This window comes from Pelobates fuscus, chromosome 2 (assembly GCF_036172605.1).
Source record: "Pelobates fuscus isolate aPelFus1 chromosome 2, aPelFus1.pri, whole genome shotgun sequence".
Taxonomy (NCBI): domain Eukaryota; kingdom Metazoa; phylum Chordata; class Amphibia; order Anura; family Pelobatidae; genus Pelobates; species Pelobates fuscus.
This window is the reverse complement of record NC_086318.1, coordinates 154,722,788-154,743,360: the sequence shown is the minus strand read 5'-3', so window position 1 is coordinate 154,743,360 and position 20,573 is coordinate 154,722,788. Positions and strand designations below refer to the sequence as shown.

Here is a 20,573-nt window from a genome sequence, read left to right as displayed (position 1 = left end):
ACACTTCATCCTTTTTTTTTTTTTTTTTTTTTTTAAATATACTTTTTATTTCCTGTGTCTGGGAAAGAAAAGCATGTAACTTGTAGACTCGCAGGTCTATTCTTAAGTCAACTGGTTAGTAATAACATTCATAGTGCGGGCACGCAGGCCCCTCAACAAGTCGGACACGCAGGTCCCGTGTATCAACAGTTGTATTAGCTTACTGCGGGTGGTCTCTAGAACACTTCATCTTTTTGATGTGGTCTGGGTGCAGTGTCCCAGTCCTCTAAACCCTGCAATGTAAAACAATGTAGTTTCAGAGAAACTGCAATGTTTACATTGCAGGGTTAAGACAACCCTAGTGCAGGGGTAGGCAACCTTCGGCACTTCAGATGTTGGACTTCATCTCCCATAATGCTGTTTCATCCATAATGCTGGCAAAGCATCAGGGGAGAAGTAGTCCACAACATCTGGAGTGCTGAAGGTTGCCTAACTTAGGGACACTATTGCGTTAGGAGTAAATTTTTGATGAAAGCTTTGGATTGGCGAAGATCATCAATTCTGATGATCTCAGCCAAGGAGGCGGGACAGGGGTGCAGCCAAACACCGCTCTGGCCAATCCACATCTCCTCATAGAGATGCATTGAATCAGTACATCTCTGAGGAAAGTTCAGCGTCTCCATGTGGAGCGTCTGAGTGACTGCCACTGGAGGTATTCCTAGGCAGCATGTTGACCCTGCCTTTTCTCTGAAAATTTATGTAAAATAAGCCTTAGGATTTTTTCTGTAGTGGCCTGTTAGTAAGCGTAATAATGTTAAGCTATTTTGTCCAGAAATAAATATACAAATTTTCTTCAATCTATTTATTTCTTCAATTGTGTTAACATTTACTACTGATGTCTCAAAATAAAATGACCAGTTTCTTCATCCAGCTGCCTGTTTGACATAATGTGAAAAGACTTGCCAGTTTTTCAAAATATAAAGGGAAACAATGATCACAAAATGCCCCACTCCTTTATTGTGTTCTATAGATAATGCATTAAAAAAAAATATTCAAAATCTGTACAGCTCCAAGATACTTTGCGCTACTAATTGGAATATAGGCATGGGCACCTTTAAATGAAGAACCTACTTTAGCCGGTTGGGTTCACTTTTTCTGTGAACACAAATTTACAAAGTAGCAAATGATGAGACCCTACAGCAGCATTTATATTTGAGTACTGATTGAGGGGAAAACGAAGCCTAATATAGGCAGAAGATTCCTTTATATTTTCCGATTGTTGGATAAGGCAGATGAACGATATTTTAAGCAGCACTGTCACGTTAAACTTTCCTTTCTTCTATTGTTTCCTTTTATTTTCCTCTCTCAGAATCTGTTCTTTTTTTAAAATCTATTTCTGATTTAGTTTTCTTTTAAACATAAGAGCAAGCAGGGTCAACATTGTCTTCTGTATTTTTCCTACGCTTGACTCTCTTTGACCAAATGAGGAGCTTAATTCAGATTAATTTCCTGTGTCAAGGAGGAGGGTGAGTACTTTATCTAACACAGGAAATGGAGTTGACTCCAGCTCCTCCTTTGGTCAAAGTCAAGCGTAGGAAAAAGACATGAGATAAAGTAGTCCCTACTTTAAAGGTAAGATTGCATGACGCTTTTAACCCCTTAAGGACCAAACTTCTGGAATAAAAGGGAATCATGACATGTGACACATGTCATGTGTCCTTAAGGGGTTTAAGAGCCTCTTTGGTTTCCCATATGTTGTGCAGGTCTACTTTTGGGTGAACCTTTATTTAGCTATCAGCATGCTAGTTTCTGATTGGCTGAATGGAAGAATACCATGAATGTTGATCTGATAGTCAATGGTTGACTTCTTTAAGGTTTAACATATGACTACAAAGTTGACCTGTATTTGGATAAATAATTAAAAATATTTATTTTACCACCTATACCTGTATAGCTTGAATGTTGAATAGTTACTGTCTGGATTGGAAGCAAAATACATGAATATTTATTTATTCTGGTTAGAATTTCATTATTTTCTATAGATCTTGCTCACATTTAAAATGTTTTATTGACCGTTTATACACACTCCTGCTTTGTAGCTTGCATTTATCACATTGGTAGCAAGCGCACTCCATCAGAACATAGAAACTTTCTTCTACACGTCTGGGCAAGATTGGGATCCAGTGCCCGAAAAGTACTTGGTGATTTAGCACCTTCTGATGTGAAATTAGATTTACGAAAATAGTGTCATTTAAATAATCTATTAAAAATAATTATAATCAACTACTGCAAAGTAACATGTATATGTTTTTTTTAACATTTTTTTGTTAATATTAGATTTTGATGCTCTGAGAAGTGTGTGAAAATGGGGGATATTTTGGCGTATGAAGCAGATATACTTGGTTTAGTGAAAGAGGTAAGAGCCTAATTTTTATTTTATAAATGTTAATTGTGCACTATATATATATATGTTTTTTTATATACACTTCTTATTTAAAACAGGTTGATGTTCTCCACTTGCTATTCTTACTCTCATAAATGGCCCATTTTTTTTTTCCTGTACCACACACTTAGCAGATTTGTGGATGTAGTTAGTTGAATACGGGTGCATGCGAATTTGCTCAATGCAAATATTTTTGATTGAAATAGAGATCCACTACATTTTTCCCATGACCTGCAAAGGGCCCCTCAAACTCCGTCAAACTCTTGCTTCTATTCTACAGATTGTGCTTACACCGCTCCTCTGGTGGATATATTTACACATATACATCCCTGTGTGAGTCTAATTAGTCTCAATTAAGTTGTGCTCAACTACACTTGGGCAATCGGCCAGGATAGTACGAGGGAGGAAAGTGAATTTGCAATGTTTCTATAGATTATGTATTAAATACCAAACTCTCTCAGTAGCATGGCTGCTGTACATTCTACAGTATGGAACATCAGATTTTGTTGATTAGTTTGTTGCTTTTTCCTCAGTTCTTAAACTTCGGTGAGTTCCAGGAGACACTGAAAAGTTTTTCAAACGAGTGTAAATCGAAAGGGAAACCTCTACCTAGAAGCTCTGGATCTGCCGTAAGGGACTCAAAGACTTTGCTCGTACAGGTAATGTTAAAGGGAGCTTGAAAGATATACCCGTGAGAGATCTATCTATAGGGCAAAAAAGCAATGTAACACTGTTTGAATATGGTCTGATATGAACATAATATTAAGGTTGTTTCTCACCCCCCTGCTATTTAATGGTTTTATTTTTTTATTTTTTTTTTATCTTCTATGAATTCATTAAGTCCAATCAGAATTGGTCATAGGCCACAAGTATATGCCAATCTCTTTTTAAAAATAATAGATGTAATACATTGACAGGGTCGTGGGGCTTGTTCGCTAAAAAATAATTTGGGGAAGAATTGACAATTAGCTTTTAGTAAACATTTTATCTAAAAAATAAATAAAAAATCTTAATTATGTATATTAACTCTTTTTCTTGGCTCGTCTAAAATGCTCATGTTTTTTCAATACTTTTATGGGTAGGGTAAACCAAATGAAATGATTGGGCCTTTACACCAGTTTGCTGTCTGGAAGCCGTATTATTTATTTTGGTGATTGACAGTTTGACTGCCGTGTGAGTCTGATGGAGTTAAAGATTTAGTAATGCTGACTCTGATGCAGATAGATGTGCAATGTGTGGAATGCTAACACTGGGGGATGCATTTGTGGTAGCAACCAACAACGCCCTGTCTGGGTTAGAGATCTGTTCTTCACCTTGCTTAGTCACCTCCTGCAGACTGGGACTGGGTGTTGAATGGCCGGAAATATCTTGTCTGTCAGGATATATTGCTTAATTCTTCTTCTTTCAAGGCCAGACAGGGTAAATCAGGATAAGGTCATCCTTTCTATCCCAGAACCGTTAGTGATCCTTCAATTATATAGGTTTTACAGGAAATCATAGGAATACACCCGTTCTAAATATATAGAATCACTTTATACTGAGGTGTCATTACTGTACTATACTATTACACTTCCAATGCTTTGTAGTCCACGAATCCCATTATAATGTTACATCTCTTTATCTGCTGTTATGTTGTACATTAGACTGCAACATAAGTAGACAAAAATAATATTGGGGGGAGGCATGTGAATACATGAATACTCAATGGATATAATATTCTTAGGAGTAGGGTGTGAGAGCTTAAATACAGTACAGAGATTAGGCTGCTGGTGTTTAAAAGCAACTGTTCTGTACAGTGAATGTCTGTGACTCTTGTTATGTATAGATAAATCATCAGTCCCTGTTCTTGTCTGTCCCAGTATAACTCTTGATCTAAAGGAGGGGTGGCCAAAAGGTAGATCTCCAGATGCTTTAAAACCACAACTTCAATGCTGATTTGTCATTCAAAAGTAATGCAAAGCATCATGGGAGTTGTAGCTCTACAACATCAGGGGATGTACTTTTTGGGCACCCCTGAGCTAAAGTAACGTTTTGATAGATACTCCATTGAAATAAATACTAATAAAGGCTGCATTGCATCTCAGATGTTATTAATTAATATTATACCAAGTTAGGTAGCTAAAACGTTTGGTACTTTAACCGCTACAAATCTGAACATTGTCCTGTGTCAAGTAGAATTCAGTTAGAATTCAGCAGATTACCCTTAGTGTTCAGGGCAATATTATTGTCTGGAATGAGACATGTCATGCTCCCCATAGAATATAATGGAGAAGAGAAACAGATAGCTAACATTATTTTATAGCCATATTACTTTATAAAACAAATCTAGGAATAAGTTTGGCTCTAACTTGAAGGTCTTATACATTGCAATCCACCTTCTCTTAAAAAAAAATAAAAAATACTGCAGTAATACGAGATCCATAAAGTGCTTTTCGGTAAAAGAGAAACAAATTGCATGGTATTCAAATGCAATGTTAAAGGACCACTCTAGGCACCCAGACCACTTCAGCTTAATGAAGTGGTCTGGGTGCCAGGTCCAGCTAGGGTTAACCCATTTTTTTTTATAAACATAGCAGTTTCAGAGAAACTGCTATGTTTATCAATTGGTTAAGCCTTCCCCCAAATCCTCTAGTGGCTGTCTCACTGACAGCCGCTAGAGGCGCTTGCGTGATTCTCACTGTGAAAATCACAGTGAGAGCACGCAAGCGTCCATAGGAAAGCATTGATAATGCTTTCCTATGCGACCGGCTGAATGCGCGCGCAGCTCTTGCCGCGCGTGCGCATTCAGCCGACGGGGCGGAACGGAGGAGGATCAGAGGCACTATAGTGCCAGGAAAACGAGTATGTTTTCCTGGCACTATAGTGGTCCTTTAAGTGATATGCTACCATTGTCACGTGCAGACCAACTGTTTCAAGAATAACCTTTAAACCCCCAATACATTAAAGGAAAAAAAAAAGAGACAAACTGGTGAATGTGAAAATACTTTGCATAAGAACCTGAAACCAGTCTCAAAAGTTATTTATGTCTTTATTGCAAGACAATTGTATAAGGTTTATTGAAACTAATATGGTATAATGATCCAGGTTACTGGGTACAGACACGTTAAAAGATTTCTTGTATTTCACAGAAGGATCTCCTTGCCACGTTTGAAGATGGAGATAGGAAAAGCTTCTTTGAGCTTTGGGAGGAGCACATCCCTGCTGAGACGCGGAATAATGAACCTCTTTCTCAGAAACTGGAGTTTTACCTGCACATTCACTTTGCCATCTTTCCCTTGAAACACAGTGTTGGACAAATTGTATGTATTCTCCTTCCTGCTGTATTAGATTATACGTTAGATTTATTTATTTATCTTTAATTGCATTTATTCTTATTTCATTTTTGGTTAGACTTCTCCAAATCCAAAGCTCTGCACACTTATACTTGTTCTCTGTCTGTCTGTCTGTCTGTCTGTGTGTCTATCCATCTAATCTATTTGTGGTCAGGGACAATTAGCCGAGTTATGTTAGTGGTGCAAGTCGGTTGTGGTGTGACAAAACTGACATTCGGGTAAGCCTGTAAAAAGAGGGCCCACCAATTTAAATAGCTTAATAAAGGGAGTGGTGGGTGAGCTGAACCAGACAGTCTCAGTCCAGAGAAAGGGGCGGCCTGTGTATTTGTAGGAATATCCCCTCTCCGTCCACAGGCTCAGTCTTTCTATTTGCAGTCGGGGACAATCAGCTGAGTTATGTTAGTGCTGCAAGTTAGTTGTGGTGTGTCGAAACCGACATTCGGGTAGGCCTATAAAAACAGGGCAAAAAAGTAACTACTTTAATACGTGTCTACATTACGTAATTAATACTTTACTTTTTATCAGCATTTATAATACCTGAAAGAGAAAATTTGTTAGTGGGAGATATTGTATAACATCAAGATACTGGCTGACCTATGTTATGCCAAGTGGCAAAACTATAAATAAAACAACTATATCTATCTATCTATCTATCCTATCTATCTCATCCAATTTCTGGGACTCTTGTGTCCCTGAGTTTTACAACATCGAGCAGCCCCAAAGTTTCTGCAATAAACACTAGGACGTGTCTGCAAATTTCAAATGATAAGCTCGGGACTTAATATTCCGAACATCCTTCGATTAAAAACTATTACTTATTCCGATTATTTCAATAAGTAATATAGAACAAAACAAAATATTATACTATACTCATATTAACTTATAGACCCACTTTAAGGTTTAAAAGGAAACTGTCCAATCCATATAAGTTAAAGACACATTCCAAGCACAATAACCTCTGCAGCTTTTTCTATAGGTTATGGTTATTGGAAGCTTATTACCTTTTTTACAGCCTCCGTTTTCAATGTTTTAGCTTCTGTTTTCTGTACTTTACTCTCCTTCCTGTTCATATAATATGAGAAAGTCTTGAGATGTCCAGGTAATTGTACAATGTTAGCATGAAGTTATTCTCCCTAGCTTGCATGAGCTGTATTGGCCGTTCAGATCACTGACCAGTTCAGAGTGTTTAGGCAGCCCACTGGGCCTCTAGTGTTTTATCTGTTTCTTTATTTTTTATTGTTTTTTGATTTACATGAAATGTGAGGCTTATTTTTATATCTCTTTAGATTATTCGTGGTCACTACCAGTAACAAAGCTGTTTTTTTTTTTTTTTTAGAAAAAGCTTACATTGTTTATTTTAAAGGTGTTGTCTATGTAATTTATGACCAAATATTTTGAATGTATTTATTACTTTGTAATAGTGCAAAGTGCTTACAGTGCTTAGTCTGACCAATTTGTATTTTGAGCTTTAGTTAGGCTATCTTTCCTGGTATACAGTTTAAAGAGGCTGAGTCACTCACAAGAATCTAAGAAAGGGCACGGCCATGGTTTTATTTTCTTCCTTCTTATAAGTAAAATTAATTTACCCTCTTATTTTAAAGTCTTTGATTGGATCTGTGCATTAGTTGGATGTAAGCTAGTCAATGACAGGAAGTGTTCTCAGTGTATGCCTGTGCTGGAAACATTGTGTGATTCTGAGTCTTTATTGCACAATCCCAGTTTTTGATCTGGTTTATGTATACCAAATAGATGAGCTAACAAGTGTATATTTTATGTTTTGATATGTATGCATTTAAAATCTGTTTTCACAGGATCGGGCTGACTGTGAAGCTAGAATCTCTTATTTCAAAATGTACTTAGAAACCAGTGGTGCAGCTCTTAGTCAGACCACAGAATTTCTCCCTTTCTATGCCTTGCCGTTCGTCCCTAATCCAGCTGCTCATCCGTCATTTAAAGAGATTTTCCAGGTATTCACTGACGCATGTATAATATTACCTGCTATTGAACACTGACTGCTGACTGCCCTACAGAGAAAATAAAGTACGCAAAGTATGATCAGAAATATGTGAATTGTAGTAAAAATGTGTATATACCCGCGTATGTAATTGCAGCAGCAAATTGCACTTTCCATTAAAAAAAATCGCAGCAGAATAATTGCGCTGTGATAAAAGGTGTGCATAGCCCTTTAAGTAATTGCAACAACAAATAGTGCTAACCTTTCAAAAATTGGTTGTGTTACCCTATATACCAAAAACCTAAATGTCTTTTGAAACCAAATGGCTATGGTTATTACACTTTGCAGAGTAGCTTATTAATGGTGGCAAATATGGTAACATATGAATAATTAATTGTTAATGCTAGTTTCAATATAAAGTTAAATGTCCAGTGATCAAAGTTCTCCAGGCTGTATTTACTTGATTGGTACGGTAATTAATGACTTTTCTAACCCATTTAAAAAAGTGCTGACAAGGGTCACAGACGTCTGCATATGGAAATTGTTTAACAGAGACATGAGAGCAGTGCAGGAAGTTCACTTTTCATGTTGCTTGTTCAGTTTGTAGAGTCACTTGACCCATTAAGACCCAGCCATAAAACTCTTAACTCATGGGAAAACCTACTAGTAAATATATTTTGTGTTTTTTCCCTCATGTTTCAGCTGCTCTATAATATTAGTGTATGTTAGATTAGCAATACACCCCTAAGGTACTTGTTAAAATATCCTCTCATATCCTAGTGGTGGATGCACTGAAGGGTGTATTGCTCTGCCATGTCTGTTTCAATGGTATATATTGCATTGTAATGTCTGTTTTATGGGCAAGTATGTGTTTAATTTTTTTCTCTTTAGGAATCATGGGAACCAGAACTGAAAATGAGGCTGGAGAAGTTTCTTGCTCTGTCACTGAAAGCAGCTTCCACCCCTCGACTTGTAGCATTATATGTATCCTTTGAGCTTGCAATTGATGTTACTGGGTGATTGTGGTCATATGTATTTAACCAAGGGTCACAGCTGCCTGTATACATACACCTTTTGTAAATTATTGGAAGACATTATCTTATTTCTTTTTTTTTTTTACACAGATTTAGGTAGTTTGCAGAAAATTAGCTCTAAAGTTTTTAATAGAAATGCAAACTTTTGTTTTTAACCTATTTTAATGAATGCCAAAAATTTAGTTGTATTTAAATCTAAGCAGCAGAGATCTAATGTAGACCTTGTGATTTTTGGATGAGCATTTTTTTTTAAAACGATTTTTTTGAAATATTTAAATATAAAAAAGAATAACTCTGGAAAGGTACATGGTCAAATATAGGGTTTGCAAATTAAATTCTCTGGACTTTCTGTCTGGGTTGTCAGGCAGGTCCCACAATATACAAGTAATAAAATCAAGACAGTATAGCACGCCCTATGTTGGGAAGGTTAATATGTATTCTTAATTTGCATTTTCTTTCCATAATTCTTCTATTCTTCCACTTGCAATCTTCCTGGAAATTGCCCATTTATTAGTTCTATACATTTAAAAACTTGACAACCTCTTTTTTTTAAATTAAAGTTTATTGAAGTTTTTAAGAAATTGTAAAGGAGCAAACAATCCTACAACACAAACAAGATGATAGGCAGTGATCACACTGATTAGTAAGTGTGAATGAACCAAATACAATGCAGAAAGATGTTGCCTTCTAAAGAAATTTGATTAACACAACAAATTAGTTATCAAAATATGTCAAGTGGAAAGAAAGGGAAGACTTGTAAGAAAAAGAGTCATGTGAAAAGGGGAAAAATAAATGAAAATTAGTTGGGGAACTACTGTTTTTTTTTTTATTCTATTTCAAAAACATTGGTCATCCTCAAAAAACAAACAAAAAAACCCACATTGAATTCTTGACACTATACTGTTCTTTAATAGAAACATAGAATGTGACGGCAGATAGGAACCATTCGGCCCATCTAGTCTGACCAATTTTCTAAATACTTTCATTAGTCCCTGGCCTTGTCTTATAGCTAGGATAGCATTATGCCTATCCCACACATGCTTAAACTCCTTTACTGTGTTAATGGAATGAAATGAAAAAATATATGTGGCTAAAACTTTTTAAACATGTATCCTTCTTACTATATTGCCTGGAGGTCCCCTACCCCACTTAGATCTTTTAGTTACTTACTGCCTCTTCAATGTCTACATTCCTTTTTGATGGACTTTCCTCTTCCATAACATCTATAGGTACCCAAATGCTGCAAATAATTCACATAAAATTCATGCATCCAAACTTGACACTATTTGTCTTACAGTTAGTTCTGCAGAACATTTATTGTTTCCCAGCAAAGCAAAGTGGGAATTAAATCTGTCTCTGCCACTGGATGTTTTTTCAAGATTTTAATTTTTTATTTGAAACAGATACACAGCACATATCTTAATTTCTTTTCCACCCACGAGATAGAGGTTCAACCCTTCCTAATTAGAAATAGCCTTGAACTCAGAGTTAGACCTCTGTACCCTTAAAAAGGCCTGCAGAGTTGGAAAATGCAACAAAAGATTAACACTTAATTTTCTAGACAAAGTAAAATTTCTGTTTACATATTAACACATTGCCGATGAGTAACAATAGGCAAATGTAGTTAATATTCAGATTCTAATATTGAGTAGTTTATTCAATGTATTCATTATATTACCATAAATATCATACATTTTAAGTATATTGTTGTATAGCCAAGTATTCTTTATTTAGTCCGTTACTTACTGCTTCTCCCATTTCATAACTAACTTCTTGTCACTTATATTATCAGTTAGTTAATTATTGCTCCTCTCTGTCATATGCACAGTCAACTACTTAATACTTCTCTCTTTTGTATACACAGAGCCATTTACCGTTCATTTCTGCTGTATACATAGCTTCAGCTACTTATTGAGGCTCTGTCTCATTCAGATAGCAAGTTACTTTCTGTTCTTTTATATTATCTACACTGTCTTTCATGTAATGCCCCTTCTCATCAACATGGATCAAGTTACTAACTCTCTTATCTTCAGAGTCAATTGTATAATGCTCATTTTTAATTTACAGAGAGCAAGTTACTTACTATATCTCTCATCTGCACAGTCTGGCAATTACTGGTCTACACTTTATTCTATGCACAGCTGATTCCAAACAGCTCCTCTCTCTCTCATCTACACAATCAGCTCATTAATGTTTCTCTTTTTTTAATCTACACAATCGGTTACCTACTGCTTTCTACTCTCCGCTACAGAGACTGTTTCCTAACGCTCCCTATCTCTGTATTTTTTTTTCATTTTTTTTTCTGTCTCATTTTCCTGAGAGTTGCATACTTGCTTTGTGCATCATGTTTTTGCATTCAGCCCATTTACTGTTGCATGGACATTGTTAGATTAAACAAAATAGAGTTAATGGAACACGAACCTGTATTTCGGATCCTATAGTACTAAAATCACCATCTAGTCCCCCATGGCCTCCCCTTGCCTCCCTAAATATAGTAAAATCTTACTTATATTCAAGTCTGCAGCTGCTGCCCCAAACCTGCCAGCTTGTCTGCCTGTCATCATCAGAAGTGATTATCTGATTCAATCACAATGGTTTACCATAGGTTTGGCTGAGACAGTCAATATATAATCACCAGAACAAATAAAATAAGCCATAGTTGTTCTGGTGACTGTAGTGTCACTTTAAGTTACCCACTGACTTGCTAAAACACTCTTTGAATTGTCCTACTAGCTGACTTCCGAATGTCTTAAAATCTGACACACTTTCCCTCTGATTTATATCATATGCAGGTCTACCCTCTTAAACTAATGTAATATTTTCCATTTAATGGTTTGTTTTACAACTGTGTTGAACTACATAGGAGTCAGAATGTCTTCTATGTGAGTGCCATTGCTTCGTACCAACGAATAGGTTTAATCTAGGATACATATGCAGATCTGCATTACATCTTTTGTGATTTATTTATTTTTTTCTATATCTTTGATGTGCCAAAACGTTCATTGGTTAGTTTTAAGATTGTTACATCTTTCCTTAACCTTTTCTTCATTATACAGAGAGACAGTACTCAAAACAGCCGAGGTAAAGGTCAATCTGTTTCTAATTAAATTACTCTATTAATATTGTACCATACATTTATTGCATGTTAACATTTATTTTGCTAACATTGCTGATCTCTGATTTCTGTAATTGAGACTGGTCTATTTGATACTAGAGAGGTTTTATTCAAGTTGGCACCTTTTGCAAAAGGAGGTGTTAACCCTTTGTTTGCTAAACAAATTAATAATTGCTTTTGAGCCCTGAGAATGGAATGAGTTAACACAACTTTCCAGATATTTTAATAAAACATTAATGGGAAGTTTGGCACAGTCAAAGTAAAACATCATATTTGGAGCATTAAAAAAAATGATGGTTATCACGGAGTGTGGTAAGCGAGGGAGATTGTGATCACATCAAATTGTCTGACCTTTCCTGTCTCCCTCCTCCTCTATACTCCACATTCAAAAGATGAAGCAATTGCGTACTTAACTCTTATAGTGTTTTGAGGACACAGATGTAATCTGTATATCTACATTGCTTGCTTGCATTTGTAATATACATCTGCTAGAACCTATTATGATTACTTTTTTTTTTTATGAATATCTGCTTACATACTGTACTGTAAGCATACTGTAAGCAGAGTGGCTTTTCTTGCGCCCAGCTTAAGTCGATAATACATATAAAATGAACAGTATATTTTTCCATCATACAGTAAAGTAATTTTGAGAGGTTTGATATAAATGTAGGTAATAATTTTTCTTTGGTGTTTTATGTTTATTACACATGCATTTCAATAAACTATATTAATATAAAATACTTAGAAATTAAATTTAAAACCATAATCTGTGCACTTAGGAAGTGGCACCCGATTATATTCTTGTAATCTCGTTTAAAATTCCAACAAACCAGACATATAATTGGTCAATGAAATTAAAACCATTTCACGTTAACTACTGAAACCTTAAACCTGTGGTAGGCAATGGTGCAAGTTGCTCCCTGGTCCCTCTCTCCCACATATAGTTTATTAACCTATAGACTGTTAGCTCGTTTGAGCAGGGTCCTCTTCAACCTATTGTTCCTGTAAGTTTTCTTGTAATTGTCCTATTTATAGTTACATCCTCCCACTCATAATATTGTAAAGCGCTACGGAATCTGTTGGCGCTATATAAATGGCAATAATAATAATAATAATTAAAGATGCAATTTTTTGCTAAACTTTTGCAGTTATAATCTCACGGGAGACTACGCTTCTTACTTGTATAGGCTGTTCACAGAACAAAGGTCTCTAGTAAATTACTAGAGCACTCACAAATATTTGTGGAGCTGTTAAGCAAAACTGTCAAATTCATAAATGCCTGTTGAAGCATTCATTCATGTGATGATTTTTTTTTTAAATTAAGCTTGTGTGACTATGGGTTTGTCAAAAATACATAGGATAGCGCTCATAGACTCATAGCACTGTAAATACTACAATGAGCTGTAGTAGCTATTGTTTTAGGAGTGCCCATTAATAGTATAATATACACATTTTATTTACCAGGAACGATATGCATAGAATCACTTGTATATCAGATGTGATGTGAGTAATTACGTCAAATCATGTCAGAATGCTTTGATGTGTATTCTACTTGGAGATCATCATTAACTAAACCCATTTGTAATTGCTAAACTTCATTGCACTAGAACTACGTTAAGTTAAGGGGAAAAGTAAATGTATCTCAAAAGCAGAGCAGCCATGTTGCCTTTCTACCATACTACACAAACTCTAGTGATCACCTTCCTTGTAAAGGAATGTATAAACCAGAAAATCGTTGCTATCACAGAATAGTGATTTATGTAAAAAATGTATGTGTATATATTTGTGCCTGTGAGTGCCCAATGACCAGTCCGGTCTGGTGCTGAAAAGTTGTTGAGATTTGGTTGGAATAGCATTTTAAGAGCCACTGTTCATATAGTCTTCTCATTATGAAATCTCACTCTGAACTTATTTTTGTGTACTTCAGGATAGCTGTATGCATAGTTTTAAATGTTCTTGAATTCATTTCCTGTGTTAACTTATACTACAAATGGTATGCTGTTCAGTATTGTTTCATACAGGTTAGGAAAGATAAATTAAGAACCCAGCTCATTAAGCAGAGTGTTTGCCTATGGTGCCCCTGATTGAATTTGTTTATTTTAAAAATTGGTTCAGAGTCACAGCAGCTATTGCAGCAGCAATTAATGGAGTCTGAGCGAAGGGCAATCACCTATATGAAACGCTTCAACAAGATGCAAGCTGACTACCACAATCTAATCGGTGTTACAGCTGAACTGGTGGACTCTCTAGAGGCTACAGTAAATGGAAAGCTGGTAAGGAACCTTCTATTTTACATTTAGTTAATTAAATGTTAAGCCACATTTGTAGTGGTATACTTTAACAGTGAAAACAGAGGTAATCTTCAGATATGCTCAATGAATGAAAGAAGTCCTCCACGATTTCCACCCAAGGCTTAGGAGCTGAAGTAAAAGTTATTATTCTCACTAACTAAAATATTCATTTCCCATGAAGTTCATAAAGTTCAAGAGCTGGCTGAGCATCATGGAAAATGTAGTTCTGAAACATCTGGGGTTTCAAGAGTAACTATCGCTGACAGATCTGAGTGCAATGTGCATTCTGCACAATTTTGGTCATTAGGATGCACAATCCATGGGCCAAATTGATTTTTGCTTCTTCTTGTTGTATAAACCCACGGCTGCCAAATCACTTAGGAGCTTTGTCTTTTTTTTTTGTCTTCAGTAATTAGTATTTTTGTTCTGAGTCCTGCTTTTCATCGACAAAATTAAAACGTTTTGGATGTCCACACATTAATTCTGAGAAATAAAATACTCTACTTGTGTACTTGATTAATGCAAACCGTTATAGGTCTTGACATTTAACAAGTTTACATATATATTATTATTATTTTATTAAATGCACCACTACACCACTTAAGAGAAAACCGATAATCACATTGGAAAAAGTATACATATATGTAATCCATGTCCTATATAAAGTATATAGATGTATGGAATATTTTTCCTAAATATATATAGTTTTTGGTAAAAACTATATATATTATGATTCCGATTTGGTGAAGCCGCTGACCGAAGAGATCTCATGGACAAGCATTCAGAAACATCCTGTAGACCTATTTTTAGCCCTCTGCTTGTCTAAGTAGAGATATTTTTGGAGCATCAGTAACCAGAACTCTGATTGTTTGGAGGCAGTCTTTGGAAGATGCTCTATCAGGGAATTCTACAGAAGATCCAGTATGTTTATTTAAAAACATTAAATTGACTATTTTCTTCTGTGAACTAACAGACAAATCCATACAATTGGCATCCATGAGAATGGTTTGTCTTCAGTTGCTATGCTATATAGCTTAAAGCATTGCCAATGGATACTGCTTTAAAAACAGAACTTTGTGAACTACCGTTTGAAAGAGAAAAACTGCTTTGGAAAAACTCCTAAAACAGATGTCTGAACCAAACGAAACAGACACTTCTTTTCACACAATTAGAGGTCTTTATACAGACATCAGATTCCACTCCTTTCGGAAACCTATAGACAATAATCCAAGACACAAAAAAAGCTGGCTATTCTGATGTCAAACTAAAGGTTGTGGAAGGCTTCACAAATTTGCCCGTCGTTGGACACACACCAGTCAAAATTTGTTTGTTCTAGACATAATAAAAAAAGAGTACAAGATAAGATTTACCGCAAAGCCAGCTCCTCACTTCCTTTGTTCCACTTATGTTTCCCAACCGAAAGAACTAGCCCTTTTCTCATATGAAGATACTTCAGTGGTAATCGAAAAGTTTCCAAGCATACAAAAGTTCCAAAGAGTATATTCCAGGTTGTTTCTGGTGGGAAAATCAGACATTAAGAGGGTAAATTAATACTTAGAAATAATACCAGAGTTTCAGAATAGAAGCAATTCTATCCGTAACACATATTTTAGAATAAGGAGATGTTATGGCCACTCAAGTCTTAAAGGACATATAGCTACAAGAAAAAAACAGAAAAGTTGCTTGATTCACTCCCCTTTCCAGACAGGATTATCTAGACTTTCTTGGCTGTTTTTCAGCAGTTTGGTAATTCCAGTTTGCGTATATATTCCCACCTCTATCAATAATACCAATGGTACTTCAGAAGATTTGCTCAGAATTGATAGCCATTAATCCTTGTTGGCCAAACCTCTCTTGGTTTTCAGAACTGTTGCAGACGCCAAGAAGAATTCCTGTAACAAAGAACACTCTGGGGTAACAAGACTGTTTCATTAATGACACTGAGAAAGTTCAGACTCCAGAAGTGGCTATTGCACCAATTCAGAAAGGTTCTAAACCACAAAGGAATCAAAGAAGAGATGGTAGACCTGCATATGAAATCAACCAACAAGTCTACCCTGAAGATATACCTCTGTATACAAATCTGACTGTTTCAGTGATATTGGAGTTCCTCTAGGATGGTTAAGAGACTGTGTGCATCTTCCCTAAAAGTGCAAGTTGCAGCCATTTTCTCTAGAAAGATCTAGCTTCAGATACTTTAAAGAAACACTCCACTGCCCAAATGGGCAAAACAAAATCTAAAAATTCACTGTTTTGTAGATATACTCTTAACCCCTTAAGGACACACGACATGTGTGACATGTCGTGATTCCCTTTTATTCCAGAAGTTTGTTCCTTAAGGGGTTAATGAATACGTGCATGAATGTATCTTAAAAGAGCTTGCAAAGCCGTCCCCTTTGTTTCTGGAAGACACTTTCAGTCTCTTCACGGAGTAATAACTAATCAGAGGTTTCTCATTGTGAAACCTCTGAATTGGTGCCTACGTGCACGCCCGCGCCAGCTCAGGCTGCAAACCTCCCTGGCTGTTTAATTCATAAAAGTGCTCAACTAGACTGGTTGTCTGACAGCAAGGAGGGAGTTACAAGGTTAACTTATAAAAGTGCATATTTCTTTTGAAATCTGCACTTTTTTTTTATAAAATAGGAAGAGGGAGACGATTCAATCTTCACAGAGGAGGCACTTTAGGTGTCTGAAGTGTCCCTTTAAGTCCACTTGGCATATTTGTCCTCAAAAGAGTAACATATTTCCTACCTGGGATTTATCCTTAGTGTTGGAAGCACTTTGTGAATCACCATTCGAACAAATGAAAGACTGCTCCTTGAAGAGGTTGTTCCGCAAGACAACATTTTTGATTGCCATCACCTCAGCTAAGAGGATTAAGGAGATTCGTGCCCTGTCAGCTTCACCAGAGTTCATTGTTTCATCTGAATAAGGTGGTGTTCGATCTTAAACCTTCATTCCGTGCTTAAGTACTGTGTAAGGAGAATGGAAATCAATTCATCATCCTGCCCAGATCATACCATCCTTCATCTTCTAAGAAAGAATGATTACACTGCCTTAAAGTTAATGAGCGCTCCAGAAATTTACTTTAGACGAACTACAGAATGGAGACTTTCTGACTATCATCTGATCAATTTTAAAGGAAAGTCTAAGAAATAAAAAAGACTTCCAAATCCTCTCTTGCATGCTGGGTAACAGAAACTTTTTAACTGCCAAACCCCATTACAGGGATTACAGGGAAGATGCTTGCAGGAAAAATTAAAGCAGTGACCTGGTTTATTTTTAACACTTTTATACAACACTATAGGCTAGACATCTTGGCCTCAGTGGAAACTTCATTTAGGAACAAGGTGTTGCATTCAACTGTCATTTAAACCATACCCACTCTGATTTGTAGTTCTTGTTATTTCCTATCCTGTTCTGCCGCTGTATGTAAGAAAAAATAGAAATGCTTTACTCACCATAAATTATTAAAATTAGTGGCAGTACATTATTCCATCTCGTATTTAATAAATCTTTCGATACTTTGGCATATGTTCGAGTCCATATTTCCTTTTTATCATAATGCTATTACATAGTAAGGGTCTAAAGTTTCGGTATTTAAGGTGTGTAAGGAGGTAGGACATTCCTAACAATTTTATAGGAAGCCACCCGTCTCCTGAAAAAATGGAAACTGATTTTATTGCTAGTCATACAGGGTTATTTGCAAAAGTTAGCATTGGAGGTAATTCAAAGTGGATTTCAACTGTAAAGAGACACTCCAGACCCCTAAAGCACTTTAACTTGCTGAAAAGTTGCATGTGTAAAGAGTGTGTCCTTTTTTTTTTTTTTTTTGCAAAAAGTGCAGATTTCAATAGAAATTTACACTTTTATAAGAAATGTTTAGGAATTGCAACCATTTTCATACACAGTCCCCTCATTTCAGGGGTTTAAAATGTAATTGGAAAAATTAACACAATCATAAATAACATTATCATATTTAGTACTTTGTCAAGAATCCTTTGCCGACAATTACTGCTTGAAGTCTGGAACGCATGTACATCACCAAACGCTGGGTTTTCTCCTTTGTTAGTGGGTTTTTCTGTCTTAAATTTTGTCTTCAGCAAGTGAAATGCATGCTTGATTGGGTTGAGATCAGGAGATTGACTCAAACTTTGCAGAATATCCTTTGCCTTAAAAAAAACTCCTGGGTTGCTTTTACAGTATGTTTTGGGTAATTGTCCATCAGTAAAGTGGAGCACTGTCCAATCAGCTTTTCTGAATGTGGCTGAATTTGAGCAGACAAAATATGCTAAAGCGCATCAGAATTCCTCCGGCTGCTTCTGTCTTCTGTCACATCATCAATAAACAGTAGTGACCCAGTGCCATTGGAAGCCATGCATGCCCATGCCATCACACTGCTTCCACAGTGTTTTGCAGATGATGGTATGCTTCGGATCATGAGCCGTTCCTAGATATTATTTATCTATTTATTTTCCTATCATTCTGGTGCAGGTTGATCTTAGTTTCATCTGTCCAAAGAACTGGGCTGGTTGGTTTATGATGATTTTTGGCAAAGTCTAATCTGGCCTTTCTATTCTTATGAATAGAATGAGGCATGTGAATGGTTTGCACCTTGTGGTGAACCCTCTGTATTTGATCTCGTGAAATCTTCTCTTTATATCTTTAGATATGGATAATGATGATGCCTACCTCCTGGAGAGTGTTCTTTATTTGGCTGGATTTTGGGAAGGGATTTTTCTTTACCAATGAAAGGATCCTACTATCATCCATCATTGCTGTCGAGTGTGGAAGTCCAGACCTTTTTGTGTTGCAGATCTCACCAGTGCATTGATTATTTTTTATTTATTTTTTCTCCGAATATACCAAACTGTTGATTTGGCCACTTTTAATGTTCCTGCTTTCTCTCTGATGGATTTTTTTTATGCAGCCTGTTTAACTTGCATTGAGAACACATTTGACTGCATGTTGTGGGTTCACAGCAACAGCTTCTTAATGCGAATGCCACACCTGGAATCATTTCCAGGCCTTTTGCCTGCTTACTTGATGAAAATATAACAAAGGAACATTAGCACGGTTTTATGAAGCACAGGTCATGTCAAACTAACTTGATTGAGTTCTACGAAGAAGTAAGTAGAAGTATAGATCAGGGTGTTACAGTGGATGTGATCTATTTGGATTTTGCCAAGGCATTTGATACAGTTCCAAACAATAGATTAGGGCTCAAACTCAAGGAAATCAGTCTAGATGAAAATGCTTGTTCTTGGGTAGAACATTGGCTTAAAAACAGTACAAAGAGTTGTCATTAATGGTAAATTTTCAAGCTGGACAAAGGTGGCAAATGGTGTCCCTCAGGGGTCTATTCTGGGACCCCTTCTATTTAACATGTTTATAAATGATCTTGAAGACAGGATTGAAAGTCATGTTTCAGTGTTTGCAGATAACACAAAAAATAATAAAATAATACAATGTGAGCAAGATATTACTTTGCTGCAGAGGGATTTAGATAGACTGGGGGACTGGGCACTCAAATGGCAGATTAAATTTAATGTTGAAAAATGCAAAGTTATGTACTTCGGCGTAAAGAATACACAAGCAACGTATACCCTTAATGGAAGCGAATTAGGGATAACAACACACGAAAAGGACTTGGGAATTGTTATAGACAACAAACTATGCAACAATGTGCAATGTCAATCAGCAGTGGCCAAGGCCAGTAAGGTATTGTCGTGCATTCATTCTCAGGACGAGAATATCATTTTGCCTCTTTATAAATCACTGGTAAGACCACATATTGAATATGCTGTGCAATTTTGGACACCTGTTCTAAAGAAGGATATTATGGCACTAGAAAAAGTGCAGAGGAGGGCTACAAAATTGATAAAAGGAATGGAACATATCAGCTATGAAGAAAGGTGAACAAATTTAAACCTATTTAGTTTAGAAAAACGTCGCCTGAGAGGGGATATGATAACATTATACAAATATATTCGGGGCCAATACAAACCATTGCGTGGAAATCTATTCACAAACCGGACTTTACATAGGACATGAGGTCATGCGTTTAGACTGGAAGAAAGAAGATTTCGTCTAAGGCAAAGGAAAGGTTTTTTTACTGTAAGAACAATAAGGATGGTGAATTCTCTGCCTGAAGAAGTGGTTTTATCAGAGTCCATACAGATGTTCAAACAGCTACTAGATGCATACTCGCAAAAACAGAATATTCAATGATATAATCCTTCAATGTAGGGTAATAACTGCTTGATCCAAGGATAAATCTGATTGCCATTCTGGGGTCAAGAAGGATTTTTTTTCCTAGCTTGTTGCAAAATTGTGCTTAAAACTGGGTTTTTTGCCTTCTTTTGGATCAACCGCAAAAAACAATTGTGAGGAAGGCTGAACTTGATGGACGCAAGTCTCTTTTC

General features: G+C 36.2%; 1 protein-coding gene across 3 annotated transcripts in view; it reads left to right on the top strand.

The window, feature by feature from the left end:
- Positions 1–20,573, top strand: part of ARMC9 (armadillo repeat containing 9) — a 163,822-nt gene that overhangs the window by 16,496 nt on the left and 126,753 nt on the right. For all 3 annotated transcript variants that reach the window (XM_063442856.1, XM_063442855.1, XM_063442854.1), the window contains exons 2-8: positions 2,317–2,395; positions 2,956–3,081; positions 5,551–5,721; positions 7,566–7,721; positions 8,600–8,692; positions 11,799–11,823; positions 13,973–14,130. In XM_063442856.1, the coding sequence (XP_063298926.1) occupies positions 2,345–2,395; positions 2,956–3,081; positions 5,551–5,721; positions 7,566–7,721; positions 8,600–8,692; positions 11,799–11,823; positions 13,973–14,130 (780 nt within the window). In that variant the 5' untranslated portion in view covers positions 2,317–2,344. The remainder of the gene's footprint in view (positions 1–2,316; positions 2,396–2,955; positions 3,082–5,550; positions 5,722–7,565; positions 7,722–8,599; positions 8,693–11,798; positions 11,824–13,972; positions 14,131–20,573) is intronic.